The sequence below is a fragment of the Mangifera indica genome, chromosome 6 (genome assembly GCF_011075055.1).
Source record: "Mangifera indica cultivar Alphonso chromosome 6, CATAS_Mindica_2.1, whole genome shotgun sequence".
NCBI classification, from domain to species: Eukaryota; Viridiplantae; Streptophyta; class Magnoliopsida; order Sapindales; family Anacardiaceae; genus Mangifera; species Mangifera indica.
The window spans coordinates 18172506-18198597 of NC_058142.1; the positions used below are offsets into that span (position 1 = coordinate 18172506).

The following is a 26092-nucleotide window of genomic DNA, read 5'->3' on the forward strand; positions in this document are numbered from 1 at the left end:
CTCAAATCTAATTGACAAATAGTAGATATTTGAAAGAATAAAAACAAGGTTCAGACAATCATCTAAAATTTTCATGCTTGAAAAGAATTGAAACAGTAAACAACAACAGAAAATAATCATTGATACACCTTCAATTAGTAATAATACAAATACAAGCCCATAACATATATGTCTCTTCTGGAAAGTAAAACCTACAAAAATTTACCATCTCAGGCATTGCTCTTAATTGTAATTCAGCAACAAGTCTTGATTAGTGGTAAGAAAATACCATTCTGCAATCAGCATCTTGATCAATCAGCTACTGGGTTGCCATTATAGGCCTCTCTAGCTTCAACTACATCTGGGCAATATCTTGTTGAAAGAATTTCAACTTGCTCGGAGAATGGTTTGTTTCTATCTGGACCTAAGTGTTTGACCATTTGGTTCCATCGCTTTCGACAAATAACTCCAGACCTGCCCTCGAGGAGATTGTCCCAGTCGACATCCTCCATACAAGCAGCATCCAAGTTGGAGAGAGCCATCACCATGTAGTAGTCATCAGTATCACGCCATTTCCCTTCAGAAACCAATGGCGAAGTTAACTGATTATACCATTTCATGCAGCAAATTGGACTTGTTCTAGTTTCCAGCTTGTCACTGATTGCCTCCCACGCGATATTATCTCGCAACATTCCATACTTGGATTTCTTTTCTTCTGAAGCCTTCATACGCAAATCCATATTCACAAAGTCAAATAATTTCTGGTACTCCTCTTGGGACCATTGTCCTTTGCTCATATTGGCCAATTTTACTCTCCGCCATGCATCCTTTACATGAAGCCTATGCTTGCCAAGTGCATCAGCCAACTTTTTCCAATCAGAGCCATGTTTTTTATGGAAATTTCGGACCAATTCCAACTCTTCAGGGGTCCATTTACGGTTTTGATCTCTTTCAAATATTATATGAGCTCGATAATATACACTCAGAAGAGGCCTATGAGGTAAGGCAGCTCCAATTTCCTTCCAACAATTTTTAACTTCTGGGTGAGATCTACAATGCAAAACCATGTTCAGACCTTCTTCACCCAATCTATGAGCCTCTATGTAGTTACTAACAGCCTTTTCAATAATTTCATCTTCTTCTCGAGAGAACCGCTTACCACGAACTAAGCCATCCTCAGAAGTTTTGGCATCAGATAGAGTAAAAACCTCCACGTGATCAGAAAAGCTCACTTTCTTAGAGCTCCCTTTCTGTGAAGAATTTTCAGAATGTGCACCTTTTTTGGTTCTTGGCACTTTTTTGCTACCTCCCTTTGAATGATCTTTCACTGACTTGGCCTTCTTCTTCTTTTCTTTGTTGCTATCTTCTTCCACAATCACATGCCCTTCTATATTTCTAACACTTGAATCATTACATTCATTGTCTCTAATATTTTTTTCAATAACTTCACTCTTTAAATTATCCACTGCATTAACATGTTTCTTACTTTTTCTCTTCTTCTCTTTCCTTAAAATCTCGACCTTTTCCACAATATTTCCATGCAATTGCTCCCTTTCACTTTTGTCTTCTCCATCAGTTACTCCATTCATTAAAATGGCATTTCCACCCTCCTTTTCCCTCTTATGTTGCTTTTTATTCTTCCTTTGATCACTTCCTTCCCCTGTCTTTGTTTTAGTAGAGTCTTGCTCTTCTTTATTCATCTGCCCCTCAACAACCTCTTCAATTTTTCTTTTCTTCGTCTTCTTATCCTTTTCAGTTTCAATACAATTCCTATCAATATCACCCTCAATTACAGCCTCACTTTGAGTAGTACCTAATTCAAAATCAATAACACTAACTTCATCCATCCTCTTGCTTTTCTTCTTCTTCTTCTTCTTATCTCTATGCACATCACTATCCGTTACAGCCTCACTTTGATTATCAACAAATCCAGCATCATTACCGCCACTTTCCATCACCTCAATATTCTCCTTCTTTCTTTTATCCTTCACATCACCTTCTTTAAGACCTTGTATTCGACTTCTACTTAATTCAACATCAACACCAACCTCATGTCCCTTATTCTCCTTCTCCTTCTTCTTTTTCTTCTTATCCTCATCAACACCAACCTCATGTCCCTTCTTCTCCTTTTTCTTCTTATCCTCATCAACACCATCCTTCAATACAATACCACTTTCACCAGCATTTAATTCAACATCATCACCGCCAATCTCCCGTCTCCTCTTTCTCTTCTTCCCTTTATCTTCAACACCATCCTCCACATTAAAACACAATTCATTTTCCGTATCACTTACATCATCCTCATATTTCTTCCTTTCATCACCTTTCTTCCCAATTGTTTTCTTACCCATCTGATAAACAAAACTTCCCTTAAACTCTTTCACTACTTAGCACAAGCTCCTCAAGCAAAGCTGAAAACAAGCAAATACATTAACATAAGTCACAACTCCAATAATTCATATTATTTTCCAAACAACACGATATGGTAAAAAAATATTTAAAAAAAAAAAAAATTCCATAAATTATTACATAAAATTAGTTCCGAATTTAAAACCCTAAACTTTCAACAGAACAGATAGCAACCCAAGCTGAAACAAAAACACGCAATTCAAATCAATCTCAAGTGATTCTAATTGTCCATTTTTCACAATTATAAATCTTCATAGATGTTCTTTTTATTAATAGAAACATTCGAAACTGATAAAGAAAAAAAAACAACCTTTTTGAACAGGACTAGAGCAGGCCACGTGATCGTCCTCGGGCGCCCGAAACTGACGGCAGCGTCAAAGCTAGGGTTTGGCAACGTCTTAAGCCGTTGACGGTGGTCGCTAATTGATAGAGAAAGTAAGAAGCGGCGGCGCTTTGAGCGTTCCAGAATCTAGATTGCGAAAGAATACTAGGGTTATTTGTATGTATAGAGAAATTACTATAAACACCCTAATAGAATTTTTTAACCCCCTCTGGTATGAAAAATCGCACTTAACCCCACCTTTATTTAGACGTTAGTACTTTCGGTTACTTTTAACAGAGAAGGGATAGAAAAGTAAATCTAAGCCGAAATCGGATTTTATTTTTTAAAAGGTTTAATTTTTTATTTAAGCCTCTATTGAAATTTTATTCAAAAAAGAACTTGTATGAACATAACTATTAAACTGATGAAATAATAATATTTTATATTCAATAAATTATTTATATGTTACTCAAGAATTAAAAAGGCTTAATATTTCGTATCATTAGGTTTGTCTTAATATAATTTGACATAGCCCATGTCGCTCGATACGAAAAAGAAAAACTAGATTTGAGTTAGTTTAAATTGGTTTTGTATTAATTTGAATATGATCTTATTCAATTTTAAATTGATTCAAACTATATTTTGTGTCAAAAACTCATCCTTAGTCTAATTTTTTTCATGTTGTACCGGCTTATAACATTTTGTAGAAAAATGGGAGCTCTAATACAAAATATTTAATGACATTTATAATTTGTTGTGGTTGGATCTCATCTCATGTTGTATCATCATAACTCAAACAATGCCACATTTAGAATTAGGGGTAAATTAGAGTTAAACTGAGTCAAAACAAGGGTTGATTCAGGCTTAAATTTCTTTTACACGAATTGATAAATAATAATCTTTAAGAAAAAGAAAAATTGTCAAAAAAAAAGAAAAACTGTAAAAAAAGAATCATCAGTAAGGTTTCAATCTCAACCAAACTTAAGTTTGATGAGTTGATCATTTTTTAACTTAAACTCAATTTATTCGAACCAAACACCAAGCCAAACTCAATTCCTTTGACTCGAATCCACTCTTATTTAAAACATTGGTATATGATTAGAAACACCACTGTGACAAATGTTTTGATACCAATAGAGTTAATTAATATGGAGTCGCTTTACACTTCAGATTAGACTATAATTATAAATAATATTCATTCAAAGTTATAAAAGAATCTCCATCCAAATAAAGTAGATTCGATACCTATTATTTGAATTAAGATCAAACAAGTTAAGTTTAAGTCATATATTAGATTCATTTTTGTAAAACAAACTGAGTTTAAGATGATCTAAACATTCAAGTTTAAGTTGATTCAAATCGAATTAAAAATTAAATTATTTTTTTAAATTGAATTTGAGTCTAAGTATATCAATCTCAAACGAGATCTTTTGAATTCAAATCAATCTTAAATTATGTCTTATTTATACTCGATTTGGATCAAATCCAATTGTATGTCCAAAGTTAAAAGTTCCAATGTGACTCAATTATGATTCACTTTACATATACTTACAAAGAATCTTCATCCAAAGAAAGAATCCTCATCCAAAGTTAAAAAGATGCATTATAAATTAAAGGCTCTAGACTTTAACAGAGATAAGGCATTGGATATATTCTTAGGGTTGGACCAGTTGATTTTGTCTATTCATTTGGATTCTCATGAGAGATTATGACATTTTTTATATGTGATTTGTGGTGTAGCCTCTAATGTGTAACATGTTTTCAACACTATTGGTGTGAGAAATGTAAAATCAAAACCAAATTTGGTTTGGTGCATTGATTTCGACTTTTTTTTTCCCACCTTATAACAATCATGTAAGGTTTCAGATAAATAATAAGAGATTATACACTTAGTTTTTTAATATTTAATTTAATATTTAAATAATAATTATTATATCATTGAGTAATTTTAAATTAAAAATAAAATAATATTTAATTATATTATAATATACTAATTAAATATTTAATTGGGTATTAAAAAAACATTGTTTTTGGTCAAATTTCACATTGATGAAGGGTTGAAATGATTTTTTTTCCATCTAAGGTTCAATAAAATGATAGTATTTTAAATTTGTTAAAATAATCTTTTAAAATTTTATAAAATTGTTAGGATATCAATCATTCTCAAGCCAAAAATTCTGCTTTACAAAGGAGGAGTCAGCTGTTCTAAATTCTAATCCGAAGTACAGGTGTCCAAAATTTTCTCCCATATATTAGCTCTTGGTACCCCATTTGAACACAACACAAGCAGATTAAGCACATTCTGTAACAGGCAGTGAGACACAGAAAATGGAGAAGACTTCATCTTCGTCTCAGCTTTCAGCCAAAATAAAATCAATCTTTATATACCCAGTTAAATCATGCAGAGGAATTTCTGTTTCTCAGGCACCCCTCACCCCCACTGGTGATTTAACTTAAACCAACTTACTTTGATTGATTGACTACAGTACTCCTGCTTACCTTTTATATGCTTTGGTTGCTTTTATTTCTTGTTCATGGCTGTTTGTTTCCTTGACCCAGTTGATTTTTCTCCTTGTTTGATTGGTTTTTGAATTAAAAACTAAAGTCTTTCTGTAGGATGATTTGACTCCTACTGGCGATTGAACTTTAATCAATCCTTTAACGGCTCATACTCACCTTTTAATGTTTTTATCTATTGGTCTTGTTCCACAAATTTAGGGCTGGATTCAAGCTAGGGCTCGATTGCCAACTCGGCTTCCGTTTACCATGGGTGAGCTGAGTTGTTAAAATTCCCGCAGCAGGTGTGGGACATGGAGAATTGGGTTGAGTACTTGCTTACAGGGGATGAAGTGGGTTGTTGAAAATGTATCTTTTCAATGTTGAACACCCAGATTAGCATTTTCCAATGTTGAAAATGGAATTGTGTAGTTCATGGAGTGAATATAGGCTTTCAATTGTTAAAATTTTATCTGAGTGATTGAGTTACTGTCATGGTGTTGAATAATTCTATCTCCTGATAAGCAGATTCATTTATGGTGGTTCAGTTGTTCAACATGCAAACTTGACTAAAGCTTTTGTGTTTGTTTACTTCAATATGCTGCAGGATTTCGGTGGGATAGGCAGTGGATGGTAGTTAATCACAAAGGCAGGGCATTTACTCAAAGAAATGAACCTAAACTCTCTCTGGTAGAGATTGAGCTTCCAAAGGAGGTATTTTTAGAAGGATGGGAACCTACTGGGAGCTCATACATGGGTAACATCACTTTTCTTCTCTATTTCACCTGTAGAGAAAATTTGTTCATGGAGTCAATACCTTCTTTCTTGATGTTTGAAGTGATTCTGTGGATTTTGCAATTTCTTGTAAAGGTATGACCAGATGTTTTGTGAATAAAAGTTTTACTCTTTCAGACCTTGTTTGAAGGGTAAAGATGCTTTAACTAGCTTCTCTAAACTGAAGATTGAATCTGCTGTTATTAATCTATCAGTAACAAAAGTTGTTGTCCATAAAATTGCAGTATGCTTGCTTGAGTACTCATCCTGAATTTGGATTTTAAAAGTTTTGCATGTTAGATCTTCCCATCTAGATTAAAAGTTCATCTAATTGGACATCATTTCTTTGCTGCTTTCACATCTTAATAGAGTTGGTAAACATCCTTGCAAAGTTGTTTGAATTAAAGTAAACGAAAGAGGAAACAGTATTTCCTATGTTTGATATGGACAAATATATATGGAGTGCAAGTTGTCATCGTGCTTTCCAGTTCAAATTTGACAATATTGGGCATGGTTAAGGCATCTTTAATTGCCTTCAGATTTATCTTCTAATAGTAATTGTCATCCATCTGCTTCCTGGTCCTTTTTAGTTTGGTTTATGAGATCTTCAAATGTAACTTGATTCTCTTTCTTTTACAGTAATAAAGGCTCCAGGGATGGATGCGCTTAGGATTTCTCTGAGTAAGCCACATGTTGTAACAGATGGTTCAGTGTGGGAGTGGTCTGGCTCTGCATTGGATGAAGGAGCTGAAGCAGCAAACTGGTTTACAAAATTTCTTGGGAAAACTAGCCGGCTAGCTCGTTTTAATGCAGGTTGGGTTTGATTTTGGCACATTTCAAATTCATAAGAATAGGACATTAACTGCACTATGAGCAATAGTAAAAAGCAGAAAGCTTTAAAGGGGAAACTGCTGGGAAGACCAGTCATGAGCATAACTTATGGTTTAGCAGAATGAGTTTGTCTAGTGTTACATGAACTTCAACTTTGATGGTTGACAATTTGGCTGCATTTTGTGCTACTGCAGCATCAGAAACTAGGCCTGTGGATCCAGAATATGCCCGGGGACACAAAACAATGTTCTCCGACGGATTTCCATTTATGCTTTTGTCTCAGGTTAGTCATTCAAGAAACACGATGTACATAGTCTCTTATGTGACATGATATCTCAAAGTTTGAGCTTGGAAAAAATAATCTTTTGCAGGGATCTTTGGATGCACTAAATAAGCTCCTCAATGAGCCTGTTCCAATCAACCGTTTTAGACCCAAGTATGCCTTTGGATCATACCATCTCTGTTCAACATCTAAAAAGCACCTACATCTGTTTTCTACATAAACTTTTCATTGCCAGTGTTTGGCGTTTTGTTATAATCTGTCCTAGGAGCCCATACTCATTACTGCCTTGGATCCAAATGCTATCAGATTTGTCTATTGTTTTGAGCTTTCCTATAGCACCTTTTCTTTCCTGAATTTCCCATACTGATGTTTAGTGTATATATATATCTTATGTATGCTCATATCTGACAGCATCCTTGTTGATGGTTGTGAGCCATTTTCTGAGGACTTATGGACTGAGATTCGGATTAACAAATTCACATTTGAAGGTGTCAAGTTATGCTCCCGCTGTAAGGTGAAAAACTAAAAATCTGCTTTCTGCTTGTTCCTGAAAACTGCTCGTTTCACAGAATCTAAGCACTATGTTTAATGGTTGAATCGGCTAATAAGTTCTGTCATTGGTTTGATTAGATAAGGGCTTACATGTTTTGTTAGTTGAATCCAAGCAGGTTACTGATGCATAATACAAAAACTACAAAAAAGTCATGCTTGATAAATATAATCACCCTCGCCATCCATTGCAAGAATCTGAAAAATATGGATTTGTCTTTTTTAGGAGTAGAGATTCTTAAATTTTAGATACTTAGATTGTGGATATTGTTCTTTTTCCATGGAAGCTCATTTCTTGCAGAATATGCAAACAATGTTTTCCAGATACCAACTATAAATCAGGACACAGGGATTGCCGGGTCTGAACCAAATGAAACTCTGATGAAATTTAGATCAGACAAAGTGCTGCGCCCGAATCAAAAGCAGCAGCGAAAGGTGAGAAGATTTGATTCCCAACTAAATTTATCAGGTTTCAACCATAAATCTTGAGTATGCAAATGATAAATTAATAATCTTGTCTTGCAGATTTACTTTGGCCAAAACTTAGTCTGGAAGGACAGCCTCACTGCAGGAAAGGGAAATGTTGTCAAAGTTGGGGATCCTGTTTTCGTCCTCAGGAAAGTCTCATCTGCTGCAGAAGCAGCAGCCTGAACTGTGTCTAGTTTTAGTTGTGTTTTATAGAGTAATACTATAAGTACAAAGTCCGCAGATCTTGTCTTGATCCGGAAACAGCAGCTTATATCTTAGTGAATAAATAATTTTATTGGTACCAGTTACCAATCACATTGTATTCTTGTAATTTCGAAATAATGTTATTGTCTTGAACTGCAGCAACCTATAACGTCTCATTCAGTGTTTTAAAACCCATATTGGATCAACCAGCCAAAAAAGTCTGATCAAGACTTGATGGCCAATCCGATCTGGGTCAAGCTTCAAACTAAGTTTAGCCAATGAACCGGATCAACTCATGACTGTTCAATCGTCAGGTCAATCTAATTGAATTGAGTCTATCTGATAACAAATATGAATCATATCCCATCACACCACAAAATTTTGTAACTTGCTGATTTGTGATGGATACCAATCTAAGTTAATTATTTACCCAAAATAATAATTTTATTTTAAATATATATTTAAAAAATATATGATCGCTTGAAGTAATAAGAGAATATTAATTAAATAGACAAGGTTGTTTCTGTGTCTCCAAAACAGGATGAATGTCTCTATGAAGCACCTGCGTGGCACTTGACACAAATTTTCGCAAGTCAACCTCCTATCCCGAACTATACTCGAAAACAGTTGAAGCATGCTGTAAAATGTAGGTAATAGAAGCAAGCTTAAGGACACTGAAAGATAGCTCAAACAAAGGACATGAGAATATGCAACTTTGCTGGTAACATTTGTTATGTTGCTTGAATATTGTTTGAATCACTTGCCTGTACAATGGCTCTTTATATAGGTCTAAAAGGCCAAAAGACTTATTCCTAGGGGAGGATTCGGGTCGGGCCGAGCCTGGACACCTTTTGGCTCGAGTTCGGGTCAAATAGAAAATGGTCCGATTCGAGTTTGTTGAGTCAAAATTAAGTCTGGTTCGGATAAAAAATAGCTCAACTCAATTTGATTTGAGTTTAGCTCAATTTCGTAGCTCGAATCAATAGTTTAACTTTGTAACTTGATTTAGTTCAAATTGACGGTTCGAATGTATGACTTAGATTTATGGTTCAATGATAAAACGACATCGTTTTACCTAAATAAAATTCAAAATTACTTATTTAAGCCATAAATTTGAACTGTTAATTTGAATTACAAAATTTGAGCTAATTTGAGTCAAATCTAACCACTAATTTGAACTATTGATTTGAGTCTCAAATTCAAACTGGATTCAAATCGAACTAAACTAAACACCCTTTAACTCAAGTTTGGCTTAAATTAAAAGATAAATCAAATCTTTTAACTTAAGTTTGATTTGAATTTAAATCAAATGAATCAAAAGATAAGTTAAATCTTTCTGTTTACAAGCATTTCTCTATTCTCATCCCTCAAGCCAACGCTCTCTTTGTTCCCTTTCCTCCTCACAGTTCCCCCTCAAAACTTTGAAATGGCTTATGTTTACCCTCCTCGAGAGTCTTCTTCTCCAAACCCTTTCGTCAACAGATTGCTTCCAAGTCTCCTTCAACCAAAAATCTCTAACACTCACCATTCTTTAAAAAATGCGTTGAACAAGTTCGAACATCTCAAATCTATTCACGTTCAGTTTCCATTTTACGGCAACAAGATCGATTTGGTGGGCAACGATTGTCCGGTGAAATGGTAGGCAAAGTTCAGTCATTAAACAAAAGTGTTGTTTTAATTTCAGTTTAAATATAAGGGGTAATTTGGTCATTACATTATTAAAGGTGAATAAGTAATTTACATTCAATTACTAAATTTAAATAGTTTAAATTAATACTTTCAATTAAATTAATTAACAAGGGCATTTTGGTCATTATACTAGAAAATAGTAAAGTAGTCCTCTAAACCCTAAACTAACATAAGTCATTAGCATTAGTGGTATTTTAGATTTTTAAAATTTAATGGACGAGACTTTACTAGTGTATCAAACCTTGGATAGGAATAAATTCTTTAGTCAGGTCTAAAAAAGTAATTTTATAATAAATGATATCACTAACATTTGGAAGAGGTGTTAGTAGGTTGTGCTGACTTCAGTGTGGCTCACTGTGTTTGTGGGTTATGCCAAACTAAGACTTGCACGGTTGTGAATCTTTTGTGCCAAGTAGATGCATAAAAACATATAGATTCACAACATAACCCAATATATGTAGAGTTTTGCTATGTCAAACCCTTAATAGATTGGTCTTTGGGCTTTTGATGGATAGACAAATTAATTATATTTATATTTTTTTATTTTTTAACATTTTTATTATATCTTTTAGATTTTTATACTAATTTTTAATTTTTTTTCATAATATTAATTATATATAATTAATAAGTTTAGATTTTCAATATAATCTTTTGGATTTTTATTTTGTCTTATGATACTCAATTTTTTCTCTAAATCTTATTAAATTATTATCACGAAATATCGCTTTTGTAAGATAATTTGAATAATTTCAAATAAATATAATGCTTCTTCGTCACATTACACATTATTTATTGATATATTTATTTATAAATCAATAAATCTTAAAAAGCTCATAAAATTTTTGGGAAATTCACCCACTAGAAGAAATAAATTAATGGAATTAATAAAAGGGAAAAAAATTTAAATATTGGTGCTGACCTGGTAACGTTACTGGTCTAATAAATAATCATATTAATAAATGAGGAATATAATATTAGTACTGGTCCTGTAAGAGTACTGGGCCAGTTTAAACCGTTGGATAAATATTTACAGTACTAGCAATAAACCGACGCATCGCCGTGACAGTAAGCTTAAGGAAGCAACTGAACTGCTTTTCGGCATAGGGAGGGTTGATTACTTTTGTGCGTCTGCCCATTCTGAGCTTTAACAAACCGAACAAAACCCTTGTAAAACCCAATTTAAACAAGAAACCCTTTTCAATCCATGCCACAACGCTCTCTTTTTCAGTCAGAAATCCTACATTTCAACTCCATCATCACGAGCTTCTCCTCAATCAAAAGTCCTTGTAAGTCCTTTAGTTGTTTCTTTTCTGTTCTTAGTTCAATTCCATCAAATAAATGTGTGAACTCTGAACCTGAAAATAAATATGAATCTGAGAAGCCAATATGTGATCATGCCTTTAAGTCTGGTCCAAAACTGGGGTCTTATAAGCAAGGTGATTCAACATTTTATTCACTCATTGAAAATTATGCAAATTCTGGGGATTTTAGGGCTTTGGACAGGGTTTTCTATCGGATGAGATGTGAAAAGAGAGTGGTTTTGGAGAAGAGTTTTATTGTGATATTTAAGGCTTTTGGAAAAGCACATTTGGTGGATGAGGTTGTTGATTTATTTTATAAAATGGTTGATGAATTTCAATGTAAAAGAACTATTAGGTCATTTAATTCAGTTCTTAATGTTATAATACAAGAAGGTTTCTACTCTCGTGCTTTGGAGTTTTATAATTGTGTTGTTAATGATAAAAGCATGAATATTTTGCCTAACGTGTTGAGTTTTAATTTGGTTATCAAGACTATGTGTAAATTAGGATTGGTTGATAAAGCAATCGAGGTGTTTAGAGAGATGCCGGTTAAGAAATGTCCACCAGATGTGTATACTTATTGTACCTTGATGGATGGGTTGTGCAAGGAAAACAGAACTGATGAGGCAGTTTTGCTATTAGATGAGATGCAAGTTGAGGGTTGTTTCCCTAGTCCTGTTACATTCAATGTTTTGATAAATGGGTTGTGCAAGAAGGGCGACTTGGCACGTGCAACCAAACTTGTGGATAACATGCTTCTGAAAGGGTGTGTGCCAAATGAGGTGACTTATAATACGCTTATTCATGGTTTGTGTCTTAAGGGGAAGTTGGATAAGGCGGTTAGCCTTTTGGATCAGATGGTTTCAAATAATAGTGTGCCTAACGAAGTTACATATGGGACAATAATTGATGGTTTAGTGAAGCAAGGGAGAGCTGCTGATGGTGTTCGTGTGTTGGTTTCTATGGAGGAAAGACAATTTTGTTTGAATGAGTATATTTATTCGAGTCTTATTAGTGGATTGTTTAAGGAGGGAAAGTCTGATGACGGAATGAACCTGTGGAAGGAAATGATCAGCAAAGGTTGCAAGCTTAACAGTGTTGTTTACAGTGCTTATATAGATGGATTATGTCGAGTGGGCAAACCCGATGAAGCTCAGGAAATTCTCTTTGAAATGATGAATAAGGGTTGCACACCTAATGCTTTTACTTATAGCTCCTTGATGAAAGGTTTCTTTGAGGGGGGTAGAAGTGATAAGGCTATTCAAATTTGGAAAGAGATGGCAAAGAATAACTGTATATACAATGAGGTCTGTTATAGTGTACTTATCAATGGACTTTGTGGTGATGGAAAACTCAGTGAGGCTAAGATGGTGTGGACACAAATGCTGAGCAGAGGATGTAAACCTGATGCTGTGGCTTACAGTTCAATTATTCATGGTCTATGCAACGCTGGCTCATTAGAAGAAGCTTTGAAACTTTTCAATGAGATGCTTTGCCAGGAGCCAGGGTCTCAACCTGATGTTGTTACTTATAACATCCTATTTAATGCATTTTGCAAGCGAAGTAACATCTCTGGTGCCATTAATCTTTTAAATGGTATGATGGATCAGGGCTGTGACCCAGACACACATACATGCAACATCTTTTTGACAGCTTTGAAAGAGTTGGATACACCTCAAGATGGAAGAGAGTTTTTAGATGAGCTTGTTGTCCGGCTATTTAAGAGAAAAAGAACTTTAGGGGCTTACAAGATTGTAGAAGTGATGCTGCAAAAGTTTTTGTCTCCAAAACCCTCCACTTGGGAAAAAATTGTTCAAGACTTTTGCAAACCTAAAAAGATTCAAGCAGCTATTGAAAAATGTTGGAGAAACTTGTATGGCTGATTCTTTAGGTAAGGCTGACACTTGCTGTTTTCACTTTCAAAAGTTGGTTTATATCTTTGTCCTCAATTAAGCTTTCATTCCTTTTTTTTTTTTTTTCGGCTTAAAATGCTGAAACTGAAATTACTTTATGCCAGTAATATGACCCGTCAGAGTGGAAACTCATAATATAATTTAGTTGTTATTATTATGCTATTAGCATTATATATATTTTAAGCAAATAGTCCTTTGAGGACATGCTTGTGAAGCTACTTTGGCCACGATTTAACTTATACTTCTTATTCCGTTGCTTGTAGTGCAATTTTCTCTTGATTTTGGAGACTCGTCTTTGCAAACCATATGGAGATTGTGAATGGTACAAAGTCAACTTACTCGAGTCTTTGAAACAGATTGTTGGAGGAGGTTGACAGGACTTCTAAGCAAGGTAATTTTTGTTTATAGGAAAAACAAAGATTTTTAATAATTCATAAAACTGATAATACATACAATATAATTATTAGTATTGTACAATACAATACAATACAGATAAAAAACGATAAGTATTTTAAAGTGTATCAAAATTTGATACGATATAGTGTGCATGTCGTATGATATGATACATATTAGTAAAATTAATGATACGGACCGATACATCTTTTTAACTAAATTGAACATGTAATTAGAGGTAGATACAAACTGGACTGAGTTTGAACACCTCTTGGCTCAGTAAAACCGTTAATTTGAGCCAAATCAAACCGAACACCTCATAGCTCGAGTTGGGTTTGGTTCAAAAAACGAACAAAATGTTTCGATTCAAATTAAACAAATTTAAGTCAAGCCTAACCGAGTCAAACTTGCTTCCGAGATTAAACCAACTTAAATTAGATCTAGCTCAAAACCGGTTGAGCCAACCGAATCTTTTTTTTGTAAAACAAAAATGATTTTCTTATTGTAATTGGATATTTAATATATAACTACATATATTTTTTTTATTTTTATCACATTACTTATTTTGCACGATGAAGTTTAGTTGTAATTCTTAGTCTGTATTCTTTTTTAACTAAACTAGTAACAATTTGATAAGATGATTTTAGTCTTTCATTTATATTTTAAAAGCATTGGTGATATTAAATTGAAGTGGAAAACAAAATGAAAAATATAACAAAAAAGAACTTTAATTTAATTTTTAGAATTTTTTATTATTTTATTTTAAAAAGGTGTATCATATGATATGATACGATACAATACACGATGCATAATACGAAAAATTAGATTTTCGTTACATGATACGATACGCAATTCGACTACCATGCATACAATAAGTGGCTGTCCACAGCCAAAAAAAAAAAAAAAAGCTAAAGTCTCCTAAGTGGAACTGTGTAGAGCTTTAGAGTAGCTTGGACACTCCTGAAAAAGAAAAACAACCAACACATGACTGCTTCCCAGATTAGATGAATAAAGAAAGTGAAGTTCTTGAAAGTCTTTTTATATTGAAGCCAATAATGACTGAAGAATTTGACTCTTTCCCTCAACCTACTGGTGTTCACCTCTTTGTTTAAATATCTGTCAGCTCTAAAAACTTCACTTTTATATATGTTTAACTTGCCATGTTAAGTAATTCTCCAAGTCATTGCAGCAACAGCATTTACCTGTTTCCTGAAGTTGAATTTTATCTTCCTCGTTGGGTCTATTTTGGTATTGAGATTTTATTTCGATTATATGCCCATTGGAGTTTGGACTAAATCAGGGAATTTGAGAACATATTTCTTACTTTAGTGAGATTTTCAGTGGTAGAAGTAATATCTGTCTTGTCATTCCATTTTCACATGCGTTTAAACAATAAATTATCTAAAGAAAAAAGAAGCCACTTTTGCTTTCACTTTTCTTTTCCCCCACTATGATTGTTGTGAAGATTGAGAAAAAAGTGTAAAGTTATTTGATCATACATTATATTTGTCTTCTTGCTTTGGTTGATCTTGATCTATTGTGATGTGCTATGAACTTGAAACACTGTCCTTTTACTATGTATTTTAGCATACTTAGTGAGGTGCTTTTCTTGCCTTTTCTCTTTCTTTTTATAATTTTGATTGCTAAATGATTGAAAAACATTAAAAGCTATCTTATGTTCTAAGTAATTTGAATTTAAAATTCAAGTATGCATTGAATCTATAGGACTGATGTGGCACTTTTGTGCAAATTTTATGCCAACTATTTCATTTATTTTATTTCCCATCAATTACCATATGAGAGTTTGTTTGGATAGTTTCTCTATGTTGTATTATTTCTTAGTTTTATTGTTATCACTCTTACATTGACATTATGAGTCCAAAGCCATATAAATTTTTTCTGGCGTTGGGTACACATGTTGCACCTTGTTAAAGCATTTTTTGATGTCAATTAATCTCTGATCTTGCAAGGGTGTCAATAATCAAGTCTTATATGTTGAATATTTTTTTGGTTCATTTTTCATGACTTTTTTTTGCTTTTTATTGTATTTTCGGATTTTTTTTTCTTAAATACTGGTAAAGCCTCAACTAATCATCATTTACTGAATCAACTTAAGGATGACATATGACTTTAATGAATCAATTTTCTTTTAAAGCACAGAAAGTAGAGATTTTTTTCTTTATTTTTTATTTTACACTGAAGGCGGCAACCTCAACCAGATTGCCCATATGAGAACTGAAAATCCTAGTGTAAACAAATGCAGAAAGACATTTTTGAGAAGAATAGGTAGATTGAAGTGTCAGGAGTGTAATAATTTTAGGGCCTTGCACTCTCCATTGTGCCCTGATCGTTTCTATTCTTCAGGGTTTCTGCCTTTTGCTGCTGAGCCATATCATAAGTGGCGTGGAGACCAAATAAAAAATAGTAAACCAGCATTACAAGTGTGCAGATTGCAAATCTTATGAAAGCATCCTGGCCCAAAGATCCCATAAGAAAGATATTTGTTGCAATTGACAACGATGGAAGCCATGGAACAAGTGGAACTCCCCATACTTTTGGTGTTCTCTGCTGAGGCAGAAACAGTTGTATCGCTAAAGTCGCCAAGAACCAAAGAGGAATTGTGATGACATAGCCAACCCAACCACCAGGCCTTAATCCCCAGTAAGCTGAGGTACCCATTGAGGAAGCAATAATAATCAGTAGAAAGATAACAAGCTTCACGAGATGCACTCTTGGTGTCATTTCTCGCACGTAGTATCTCCTCACGAGAAGGGCAACAGCCATCATCATGAATATAAAGAGTGTGCTCACTGATAACAAGGTTGACAAGATATCCAAGCTTGAAAAGAAAGCAAGGACAGCAGTTGCAATTGCGAGAAGAAGTGTGGCATTAATTGGTGTTCCAGTCTTTGGATGAACAAGTGCAAACCATGGTGGGATCATGTGGGCTCGTGCAATGTGAGTAGTATACCGTGCCTGTCCAAGTGCCCCTACTAGAAGAACAGTTGTCATCCCTTTAAGGGCACCAAGAGCGACCACGTATTTTGCCCATTTCAACCCGACACTCTGAAATGCAATTGGATAAGGTGCATATTGATCTATGTTTGTGTATTTCTGCATCATGGTTAGTGAAAGTGCCATTAAGCAATATATCACTGTGATGATTGACATTGAACCAAGCAGTCCAATGGGTATATCTCTTGATGGGTTTTTTGTTTCTTCTGCCATGGTGGCAATATTGTCAAATCCTCCATAGGCAAAGTAAACAATTGCAGCTGCTCTGAATACACCCGCAGCCCCAAAAGGGACGAAGGGTGTCAAATTAGAAGTGTTGGCATGAGCAAACCCTGCAATAATCACAAATAAAATTACTATGGTATTAACTGCAGATGCAATCCAATTCAGTTGTGAAGTTTTCCTTGCACTAATCATTGCAATTGTTGCTGAAATTGCCAGGACTCCAACAGCTATTGGGTCCAGGAGATTGTACCCTTCTTTGAGATTTGTGTGGATCACCAATGAGTTGGATTTACGGTTCAAAAGAGTTGTGAAATAAGAAGTCCATGATCTTGCAACTGCTGCACTTCCTACAATGCTTTCAAGAAGTATGTTTCCAGCTGTGATGAACGCTGCAAAGTCTCCTAATTCAATTCTTAAGTAAGCAAATGATCCACCTGCTACTGGGATCTCTATTGCAAATTCAGTGTAGCAGAAGACAGAGAGCATTGCAGAAAGACCCGAAGCAACATAGGATAAAACAATGGCTGGTCCAGCATCTTTATTAGCTTCCTGTCCAGTGAGTACAAAGATACCAGCTCCAATCACTGCACCAAATCCAAACCACGTGAGATCCCACCAGGTTAGGCAACGTTTCATGTCATTCTCACTTTGTTTCCGAAGCACATCAATCTCAACAGCATCATCTGACCTGCTTACTAGACGGTCCTTGAACCGAAGACCTGTCTGGGACAATGCATGAAGGTAGTTATCCCAGCTTTGAAAGGATTCTTCTGGTAAGAAGTCTTGCTTGCTCCATCTCCAGTAACTTCTTTGCTGAACCTCCTCGCGGCGTTCTCCGACAGAACCCATTTCTGAATTCTCTCTATTCAAAACTTTTTCAGATGCAAGCAACTACTAAATGATAAGTCTTGTTATCTAAAATGAAGGTGAGGTCCTCATTTATGGTAACTCTATCCTCCATTACTGATGAATTATTTGCTTGACTTGTTGCTCACAGTTGACTTGGTGTTGGAAGATTCAGCCAAAATACAGGTCCCTTGCTAGCTGGTCTATTATTTTGATTGTATAATTGTACATTGATTAGGCTGCTAAGGCAACTTTGAAAGCAGCGTAATTTGAGCCTGCAAAATTTCCAACTTGCTCTCGCAGTTAAATTCCATTTTTTTCTCGGCTGTCCTTTTTGTTGAATATTCTAATCCCGTCGTAATCTTCTGTCTTGGATGCTTGCAAAGCCGGGTGAGGTGCGCAGTTTCATTTAAAATAATGTGAATTCCACCCATTAAAAAAAAATATTAGTTTGTAATTAAACTGTTTTATGTAAAATTTTAATGAATTTATTTTTTAAGTAAATTTAATATTTATTACAATAATATCTCTTTTTGGTAATTATTTTTTTTCAATCATTTTTTTTATAGTGTTTTTGTTGATAATATATTATTATATTGATTGTAAGTTTGATAATTTATGAATTAAAATATTCATAAATTTGTTTAAAAATAGGTTATTTTTTATTTGATTGTTGGTATATCTAAAACGAAACGAAAAATAAAACATATACAAGTGCCGACATAAAGAGTGTAAAAAATATGAAAAGTGTGAAGGATAAGAAAAGTATAAATGATCAATATTTGTATACACGAGTGCAAGAGTAGTCTCAAGCTCATGTATATATAAATATTTTTATTATATAATTACCAGAATCTTTTATTACTTATAAACTAAATAAAATAATATAAATAATAAAAGATATATTACCAGAGTAATTTTTCAATCTTTTGAATCAAACAACCCCTTAAAATCTATTTTATATTACTTATATTATCTTGTTTGGTTTGTCAACAAGAAAATATTATAGTAATCTTTTATTATTAATGATAATGTGACATGTAATATAGGTGGTAATTTTATTATCACTTTCACATTAGGTATTAAAATATTACCAAGATAATATTGATTTTATTATAATTATATTATTATTTATTAATTTTTTAGAACATAAATAATTTTATTTTCAATTAATATAACAACTAATATAAAAAATATTTTAGAGTAATTATATCTAAAGATATTTAAATAAAATAATATACTATGATTATTTTATTACCTTTAACTAAATATAATAATTATTTATACTTATCAAATTTTACTAAATTTTGTCAAACATAATAATAATTTATACCTAATAATTTTTTAGAAAATGTATTTTCAAGATAATCTTTTAATTTTCGTAATAAAACATTACCAAATCTGAACATTCTCTCAATGATGTCATTGTCTTCCAACACTTCCCTTGGCTTGAGTTTCATCGTCTTCAGGACTAAATAAATGATGCTAATGTCATTATAATAGTCTAGTCCAAATTAAACTCATCATTTTAGACTCAAATCAAGTTTAATTCAACTCAAATTTATACTCAATTAGAATATAATCCATCCCTAGTTATGTAATGTTACAACAAAATACTTAACAAAACTCCTCTTCCTGTAGCAACATTACAAATAATTAAGTGGATGTTCAAATTTTCAAATGTCTGATTTAGGAATATTGAAAGACGCAGTTGAGTACTTAATTTTAACACTACTTATGGGGCCATCAGTGGACTTTTAATTCTTGCCCATAGGGACTGGCGTTTGTGTGGACTCTGCAACCACATGGGGTAGGTAAGATTCAATATTATGATTTTGTGGCCCTAAAAATTTCTCCTTTTGAATTGAGATTTTTACCCAAAAAAAAAAAAAAATCCAAGAAATTTGAAGAGTGCACGCTAGAAAACCTTCAATTGAGAAAATTATACATCTTTCATGAGATGGACAAAATCTTGACCAACCTTCTTTTTTATTTTAGTTGATTCGAGTTTGATTGCATGCTTTGTAACTATATAATTATGTATTATTTTATTTTTAATTTAAAATCTCGTAATAATATATATCAAATATCAACTTGTTTATGTATTCAACATAAATACGTAGAATTTTATTTAATGAGAAGTGACTGCATAATGGCCATGCACCTGAGTTTCTTGGTTCTTTTTGTTGGCGGAATGTATGAATGATAACTATTTTAAATCAAACGTCCTGTAAGCCAAAAAACCGTAGTTAAGGAAAAACTTTTAATGTAACATTACCAATAAAATAAAGAGTTCATTTTAATTAAAATATGAAAATAACTAATAAAAAATAATTTTACATTATTTGAAAATAAAAGCAAAATGTGATTTAGTAGACTGATCCATCATTTACGAAGTACTATCCTCGGTTATATTAATTTGATGGTAAACATAAATTAGTAAAATATAAAAAATTAATTATAAAAAGTTAATTTATTGATAAAAAACTTGGCTTGCAAGTCGTGTCACGAGCTTTAATATTTGTTGTAGATCGATCCAACTCGTTCCTATATAGACTTTGACTCAACACGGTTCATAGGCACAGTGGGCTGCATCAAAGCCAGCTCGACACGACCCAGTGCCACTTCTAATCTTGCCCATGGGATAGTGTAGTTATTGTTAGCTATTAATAGTTTTAAAATAAAATAAATATTTATATATTAACAAAACTATATACACAAATATTTCATACTAATTTTTCCATAAAATTGGTGTGGCAACATGTAAATAGTGAATGATTATTTATTTTTTCTTTTGTTTTAATAAAATTATATGTATTTATGATGAATACTAATTTAGATCACAATGATAACATATCATTATTTGATTTAATAATTTTAAATTAAAGATAAAATAATATTTTATCATATAATAATATATTATTATTAATAAATATTCATTATAAATACGTAAAATATTATTATCCAAGTTTTGACTATGCTTCATAGCTAAAAATTTTTGACTACGCTGAGAATATTCCTTCAATATGATACTTTGGGCCACGTATGCACTGTTTAAAAATCAAATCCATACAAAAAATAATAAATTGAATTTGCTCTAAATTATCGAAACTCATACCAAAGTAGTCGAATTTAAGTTAAATTTGTTCATATAAATAAGTTAAATTTGAGTTAATTTAGATTAAATATAAAATTAAATTATTTTCAAATTGAATTTAAATTTAAACCAAATTACCTTGAATTGATCTTAAATAAAATGTATTGGATTTTAATCGGGCTTGGCCCGAATGAATGCGTTCCCACGTCCGAGCAATTAAAATGTTTTGGATTGGAAGAAAAGAAACCACTGCGATTTTGGGGTATCCTTTGTTATTTCTAGAGTTATTGGTTCATTTTAAAATAAGTAAACTATGGGTAGTTAAATGCTCCCGAGTTTTAAAAACAAAAAAATTTACGCAAAGCAGTCGGTACTTCAAGCCACTCTAAGATTTCTTGATTTTCAGGCAATCAAGGTCTCTCCTTATTCTCAGGTTTACTTCGTTCCTCCTCTATTTCATGTACTAATATACTTCTGTTTTGGTTTGATTTGGTGCTTCGTTGAAAGTTTTTTACAAACGATCCGTTTGGTTCCTGGGAAAATGGGGGAAAGAGAAGCCATTGAATTTGATTGTTCGGTTTTTTGGGGAAAATACTTGTTTTGAGAAGTGGAATTTCTTTGATTTTGCGTTTGGTGTCATTTAATGTGTTTTTTTTTTTTGTTCATTATGAAATCGGAACATGTTGCTATATCATATGTAACGTTCGTAAATATATTGGGAAACAAATTTGTAATTTGAAGGAAATGTGTTAGTTCATAAATGATTTAGAAGTTCAACTCTGTGTAAAGCTTGAACTTTTTATAGTATTTTTTTTCAACATGATTATGGCTTTAAAAATCAGTTGACAAAATGTCTTTTGGGTGAATTTGAGCTAGGGATTTGGTTATTATAAGTCTGTAATTTTAGTGATAATTTCTGCTTTTGTTTAAAGACCCAATTGTTGACAAGATATGTAAATGCTTCCTGCTTTTATGCAACATGTATGAGTTGCTTAGCTTAGCCAATAGACCACTTGTTCTTCGTTGTTTTGGGATGGATTTTTGGGTTTAGGTGCCCCTAAATTATTTTAGAATGGTCCTATGTTTTAAAAGGGGCGGTTTTAGTGTCTTTTATCTGCTAGATGGTTGAGGAAACTTTATTAAGTTGTAGTGTGGATTTTTTCTGAAGTGCAAACCATGATTTACTTTTTTGGCAATGACTTCTTAGCAATGTCTATGTTCTCAATCCTTTTTGACATACTGGAATATGGTTCTTTTTAAAGAAACTGAATTGTTTAGTATATCACTAGAGTCTGCAGTGTCAGGTTAGGATCCTTTTGTCACACCTTGGTTTCCTGTTGATACTGTTTTAGTCTGATAAACTTTCCCTTCTTTGGTGCTGTTGCATGGAGTCTGTGAGGGCTTTTATCTGCTTGACTGACTTGAAGAAGGTTAGATATGTTAACAAACATTAAAGGAGAAAGAAAGACAAATGTTAGGAAACAGAGTTAGATTGACTCTTAGTAGTATAAATATGGGGTTTTGCTGGAATCAGGTGTTTATCGGTTTGTCACAATCATATTGCAGATTCTATTCTCGGATCACCTTGTTGTATAGGAAATTTGCAGCTTTGGTCCCATTAGTTGAAAACTATATGTTATCGTGACAAATTTCTTTAATTTTGGGGTTTTAAGGAAAATTTTGATGCTGTGAAATTTATAATTTCTCTCTGTGATGTGATCAGACAAGGACAAATGAAAAATTTTAAAGAGAAGTTCTCCGCACTTAGTCCTAGTATAATGAAAATTTAAGCAATAAGTTGATGTGAGATATTATGTTCTTGCTGGGTGGCTTATCTAAAAGTTGAGGACTAAATGGTGCATTAGGTGTAAACAAGGATCTCTGGGCGTTGGGCTTTGCTGAGATGTGGCCTTCTCTTTGTAGTTGCAAATTTCATCCCTACCAAGCCACTCACTGTAAAATAAGAACTGTTGGCTGTAATAACGTCCATTGTGTGTCTTTTTTTTTTTGGCCTCAGTTGGTCCCTATAGATGTTATCATGTTATTCAGTTGCCTTATGCTGTTTTGTGTTCATCCACATGTGATGGTTGTTCCCTAGGAAAAAGGTCTATTTTTTTTTTTTGTGCAGCTTTTGTCTAATATAATTTGGTAATTTGTGGTCGTTTACTTTATTCTTTGAACTGTCATTTGATTTTCTTTTGATATCCATGCAGCATGCATATAGTTAGTAATCAAGGAGTTTAGGTCTCTCTCTCTCTCTCTTTCTCACTATTAATTTATCATTAGTAACTCTTTTTAACATCAATATATCAGTATCTCTCTACCCTTCTATTTTCGCAAGTTAATAATTATTGTGTAAACACCTACTTATTTTTAACCAGTCTTTCGATGATTATTATAAAATCTTTTCCTTGAAAAGGAGAAAGTAATGGGATATCAGTTTTGAGGGTGGAAATTTTTTTTGCTTAAATCTCTTTCAAAACTATGTTTGATTGTCTCCATGTGTATGCATTTCCTGTTCATCTTATTCTCGTTCTTTTGACTGATTTCTTTTTTCTATAGTGTGACATAAAATGTCTCGAAGGTATGATAGCCGCACAACGATCTTCTCTCCAGAGGGTCGCCTTTACCAAGTTGAGTATGCAATGGAGGCCATTGGAAATGCAGGATCAGCAATTGGAATATTGTCCAAAGATGGGGTTATCTTGGTTGGTGAAAAGAAGGTCACATCCAAGCTCCTTCAGACCTCAACATCTTCTGAGAAGATGTACAAGATTGATGACCACGTAGCTTGTGCTGTGGCCGGGATAATGTCTGATGCCAACATCCTTATCAACACTGCCAGAGTCCAAGCCCAGAGGTATACCTATGCTTACCAAGAACCAATGCCTGTGGAACAGCTTGTCCAATCTCTCTGTGATACCAAGCAAGGCTACACACAGTTTGGTGGGCTTCGTCCATTTGGTGTTTCATTTCTCTTTGCAGGCTGGGACAAAAACTATGGTTTCCAGCTTTATATGAGTGATCCAAGTGGAAACTACAGCGGTTGGAAGGCTGCAGCAATCGGGGCAAACAACCAGGCAGCACAATCAATCCTTAAGCAGGACTACAAGGATGATATCACTAGAGAAGAGGCAGTTCAGCTTGCCCTGAAGGTTCTTACTAAGACAATGGATAGCACAAGCCTTACTTCAGAAAAGCTTGAAGTGGCTGAGGTCTTCCTTACACCTTCTGGAAAAGTGAAGTACCAGATCTGCTCACCAGAGTCCCTAAACAAGCTGCTAGTGAAGTTTGGTGTGACTCAACCTTCCACTGAGGCCTCTTAACTCCACAAGTACTATATTTCGATTTAGAGCTGACATTAAGACTATCATATGACATGTCTGTTTGTTGAGTAGTATTATTTACTGGTTTTGACTTTTGCTGAGCATGTTATTGATTCTTGCTTTGCCACATTTCCTCCTTTAAACAAGGCGAGATTCATTTCAGAGCTTCCATTTAACCCTGTTTGCTTTTTGAAGTTACGGAATTTGAATACTTGATCAAAATCCAACACTGTCTAGAGCATCACTTGTGTTAATTGAGTTTTTCATTGGAACCTACATCAACTGTATAATTTCCCTAGAAGGTTAGAATACCCTATGAGTTTATCTGATAATCATGCTTGCTTACTTCTTTTGTTGTGGTGAGAACAACCAGTTCATCTTTCTTACGAACGACTGCATTTTGATCTTGTTAATTGGTATCAATTAACTTTTCATACCAATTCTCAACACTGAAAGGTAAAATTTCGGCTAAACTTGCTTTTATTTAAAATCCCTTGGATTGAAAACTACCAAGGTTTAATGCTTGCATCTAGAATTTTTGGCTCAACCAACTGGGTTGATGTCTTCATCTCATTAAAGGGAAAAAAAGTTAAATTGATGTTCAACCGGAGATTGAATTCTGCATCTTACGGTAGTTCTACTTAACTTTCAGTATTGAAAACTGTTGATGGGTTGTTCAATCAACGAATGGATGATTGAATTGAATGTACGGTGAAGCAAAACAAGTTCCCAGCAAACTCCTTTTGCTTTCATTTATTCACCCATTAGTCAAACTATGCCATGAAGCTTGTTAGTGAAAGTAAGCCTGACCAGGGACAGATCTATGAGCACATCCATACGAGAGATTTATGCTATGAAACACGGCGCATTCATAGATTTTTTTTTCATTTATATCAAAATTAAAGTTTCTATATTATGATAGAGTCCCACCTGCAATTATCAACTCAACTAGCCAAAATAAACAGAGTCACACAAACGATAGGAAATATGAAATGTAAATTTGATTCTCTTTATGACTTTGAGCAGCAGAAAAAATATTCACAATCACTCTACAATCAGATTTCTCAAGCCTCAAAACTGGTAACCACCGGAAATTCTGACCATTTGAGATATCGGAAACTTTCCCTCAACTAGAAGCTGCCAAAACCCAAAATATATTCTCTTCTCTCCCTTTACTTCCCTCTTTTTTCTATTCTTTATATCATTTGCAAAACAGAATTGGAGAATTTTCCAATTCTAACTGCGGTCCCTTGGTGTGATGATCATCCACCCTTTCTCTCATGCCTCCCATTGTAAACCTTCAAGGTTAAGGTTGGTGTGTTGACATATCACATGAATATCTCAAAGTATTTCATTTTTTGGGCATTAGTAGTTAGCCTAATTTACTGAAAACATTGCACTGATTTGCTTTGAAAATGTTTATGAATGTGGTTGCAGTAGAGTCTGCAGTGTCTACAACTTAGGTGACGCCTTTTCTCTCTCGTTTTTGCGTCCTTTTCAATAAAATGCCATATTTCATGACATTTACCAGAATTGTCAATCACAATAAAAGATTATTTATTGGCTTGAAAGCATGATTCACGAGGTAGCCCCATACCCACAAAAGAGTGAAAGCGCCAATAGTTTTGGTGATAATGGAAGTGAAGTAATAATGAAAGAATGAAAATGATTTTAGACATGTGATTGAAGAAGAAAACTTAAAACTGCTTTTCTGTACAAAATCACAATACCAGAGGCTACAGTCCATGGTTTTTGGTGTTTTTGTTTTCTTCGATTCTAACGCCTTCTATTTTTTAACACCATCAAACTTTTAGTAATTACCTCTTGTCCCTTTTAATTCACGTTCCTTCTTTTTACACCCTTTGTCTAGGGGTGTCAATTAAATAATTAACATCGGACCCAACAATAAAATAGCAAGAAACTGGGTCGAATACCCGACCAAATACCCAACTGTGAATCAAAGCTAGTTTCC

General features: G+C 33.6%; 5 protein-coding genes across 7 annotated transcripts; 3 read left to right on the forward strand and 2 right to left on the reverse strand.

Moving 5' to 3' along the window:
* Positions 1 to 87: 87 nt before the first annotated feature.
* Positions 88 to 2897, reverse strand: LOC123219159 (RNA polymerase I termination factor-like). Its single transcript, XM_044640928.1, has 2 exons — positions 2699 to 2897; positions 88 to 2390 (listed from the first exon to the last, which is right to left on the reverse strand). The coding sequence occupies exon 2, from the start codon at positions 2328 to 2330 to the stop codon at positions 291 to 293; it is 2040 nt and encodes a 679-aa protein (XP_044496863.1). The 5' UTR covers positions 2331 to 2390; positions 2699 to 2897; the 3' UTR covers positions 88 to 290.
* A 2084-nt stretch (positions 2898 to 4981) lies between these two features.
* LOC123218053 (mitochondrial amidoxime reducing component 2) lies at positions 4982 to 8477 on the forward strand. 2 transcript variants are annotated; one of them, XM_044639255.1, is made up of 8 exons: positions 4982 to 5153; positions 5814 to 5963; positions 6620 to 6793; positions 7006 to 7094; positions 7183 to 7247; positions 7506 to 7608; positions 7968 to 8078; positions 8169 to 8477. In XM_044639255.1, exons 1-8 carry the CDS (start codon positions 5039 to 5041, stop codon positions 8292 to 8294), a joined length of 933 nt encoding a protein of 310 aa, XP_044495190.1. In that variant the 5' UTR covers positions 4982 to 5038; the 3' UTR covers positions 8295 to 8477. The 2 variants fall into 2 exon arrangements, with proteins under 2 accessions (XP_044495190.1, XP_044495191.1); XM_044639256.1 differs by lacking the exon at positions 4982 to 5153 and adding an exon at positions 5293 to 5480.
* A 2598-nt stretch (positions 8478 to 11075) lies between these two features.
* LOC123219024 (pentatricopeptide repeat-containing protein At4g20090) lies at positions 11076 to 16110 on the forward strand. The gene is made up of 3 exons (XM_044640680.1): positions 11076 to 13196; positions 13482 to 13609; positions 15976 to 16110. Exon 1 carries the CDS (start codon positions 11209 to 11211, stop codon positions 13186 to 13188), a length of 1980 nt encoding a protein of 659 aa, XP_044496615.1. The 5' UTR covers positions 11076 to 11208; the 3' UTR covers positions 13189 to 13196; positions 13482 to 13609; positions 15976 to 16110.
* On the reverse strand, positions 15776 to 18030 carry LOC123219025 (cationic amino acid transporter 5). Its single transcript, XM_044640681.1, has one exon. It carries the CDS (start codon positions 17698 to 17700, stop codon positions 15928 to 15930), a length of 1773 nt encoding a protein of 590 aa, XP_044496616.1. The 5' UTR covers positions 17701 to 18030; the 3' UTR covers positions 15776 to 15927.
* Positions 18031 to 21076: 3046 nt separating this feature from the next.
* LOC123219474 (proteasome subunit alpha type-4-A-like) lies at positions 21077 to 24282 on the forward strand. 2 transcript variants are annotated; one of them, XM_044641457.1, is made up of 2 exons: positions 21077 to 21227; positions 23357 to 24282. In XM_044641457.1, the coding sequence occupies exon 2, from the start codon at positions 23368 to 23370 to the stop codon at positions 24118 to 24120; it is 753 nt and encodes a 250-aa protein (XP_044497392.1). In that variant the 5' UTR covers positions 21077 to 21227; positions 23357 to 23367; the 3' UTR covers positions 24121 to 24282. The 2 variants fall into 2 exon arrangements, with proteins under 2 accessions (XP_044497392.1, XP_044497393.1); XM_044641458.1 differs by having other exon boundaries at positions 21082 to 21209.
* Positions 24283 to 26092: the final 1810 nt, after the last annotated feature.

Bases quoted from the DNA above. Each gene is read 5' to 3' on its own strand.
- LOC123219159 (XM_044640928.1), bottom strand. From the start codon at position 2,330: ATGGGTAAGAAAACAATTGGGAAGAAAGGTGATGAAAGGAAGAAATAT.
- LOC123218053 (XM_044639255.1), top strand. From the start codon at position 5,039: ATGGAGAAGACTTCATCTTCGTCTCAGCTTTCAGCCAAAATAAAATCA. The intron at 5,964-6,619 runs GTAACATCACTT...TTTCTTTTACAG, and splicing joins TACTGGGAGCTCATACATGG to TAATAAAGGCTCCAGGGATG. The intron at 6,794-7,005 runs GTTGGGTTTGAT...GTGCTACTGCAG, and splicing joins GCTAGCTCGTTTTAATGCAG to CATCAGAAACTAGGCCTGTG.
- LOC123219024 (XM_044640680.1), top strand. From the start codon at position 11,209: ATGCCACAACGCTCTCTTTTTCAGTCAGAAATCCTACATTTCAACTCC.
- LOC123219025 (XM_044640681.1), bottom strand. From the start codon at position 17,700: ATGGGTTCTGTCGGAGAACGCCGCGAGGAGGTTCAGCAAAGAAGTTAC.
- LOC123219474 (XM_044641457.1), top strand. From the start codon at position 23,368: ATGTCTCGAAGGTATGATAGCCGCACAACGATCTTCTCTCCAGAGGGT.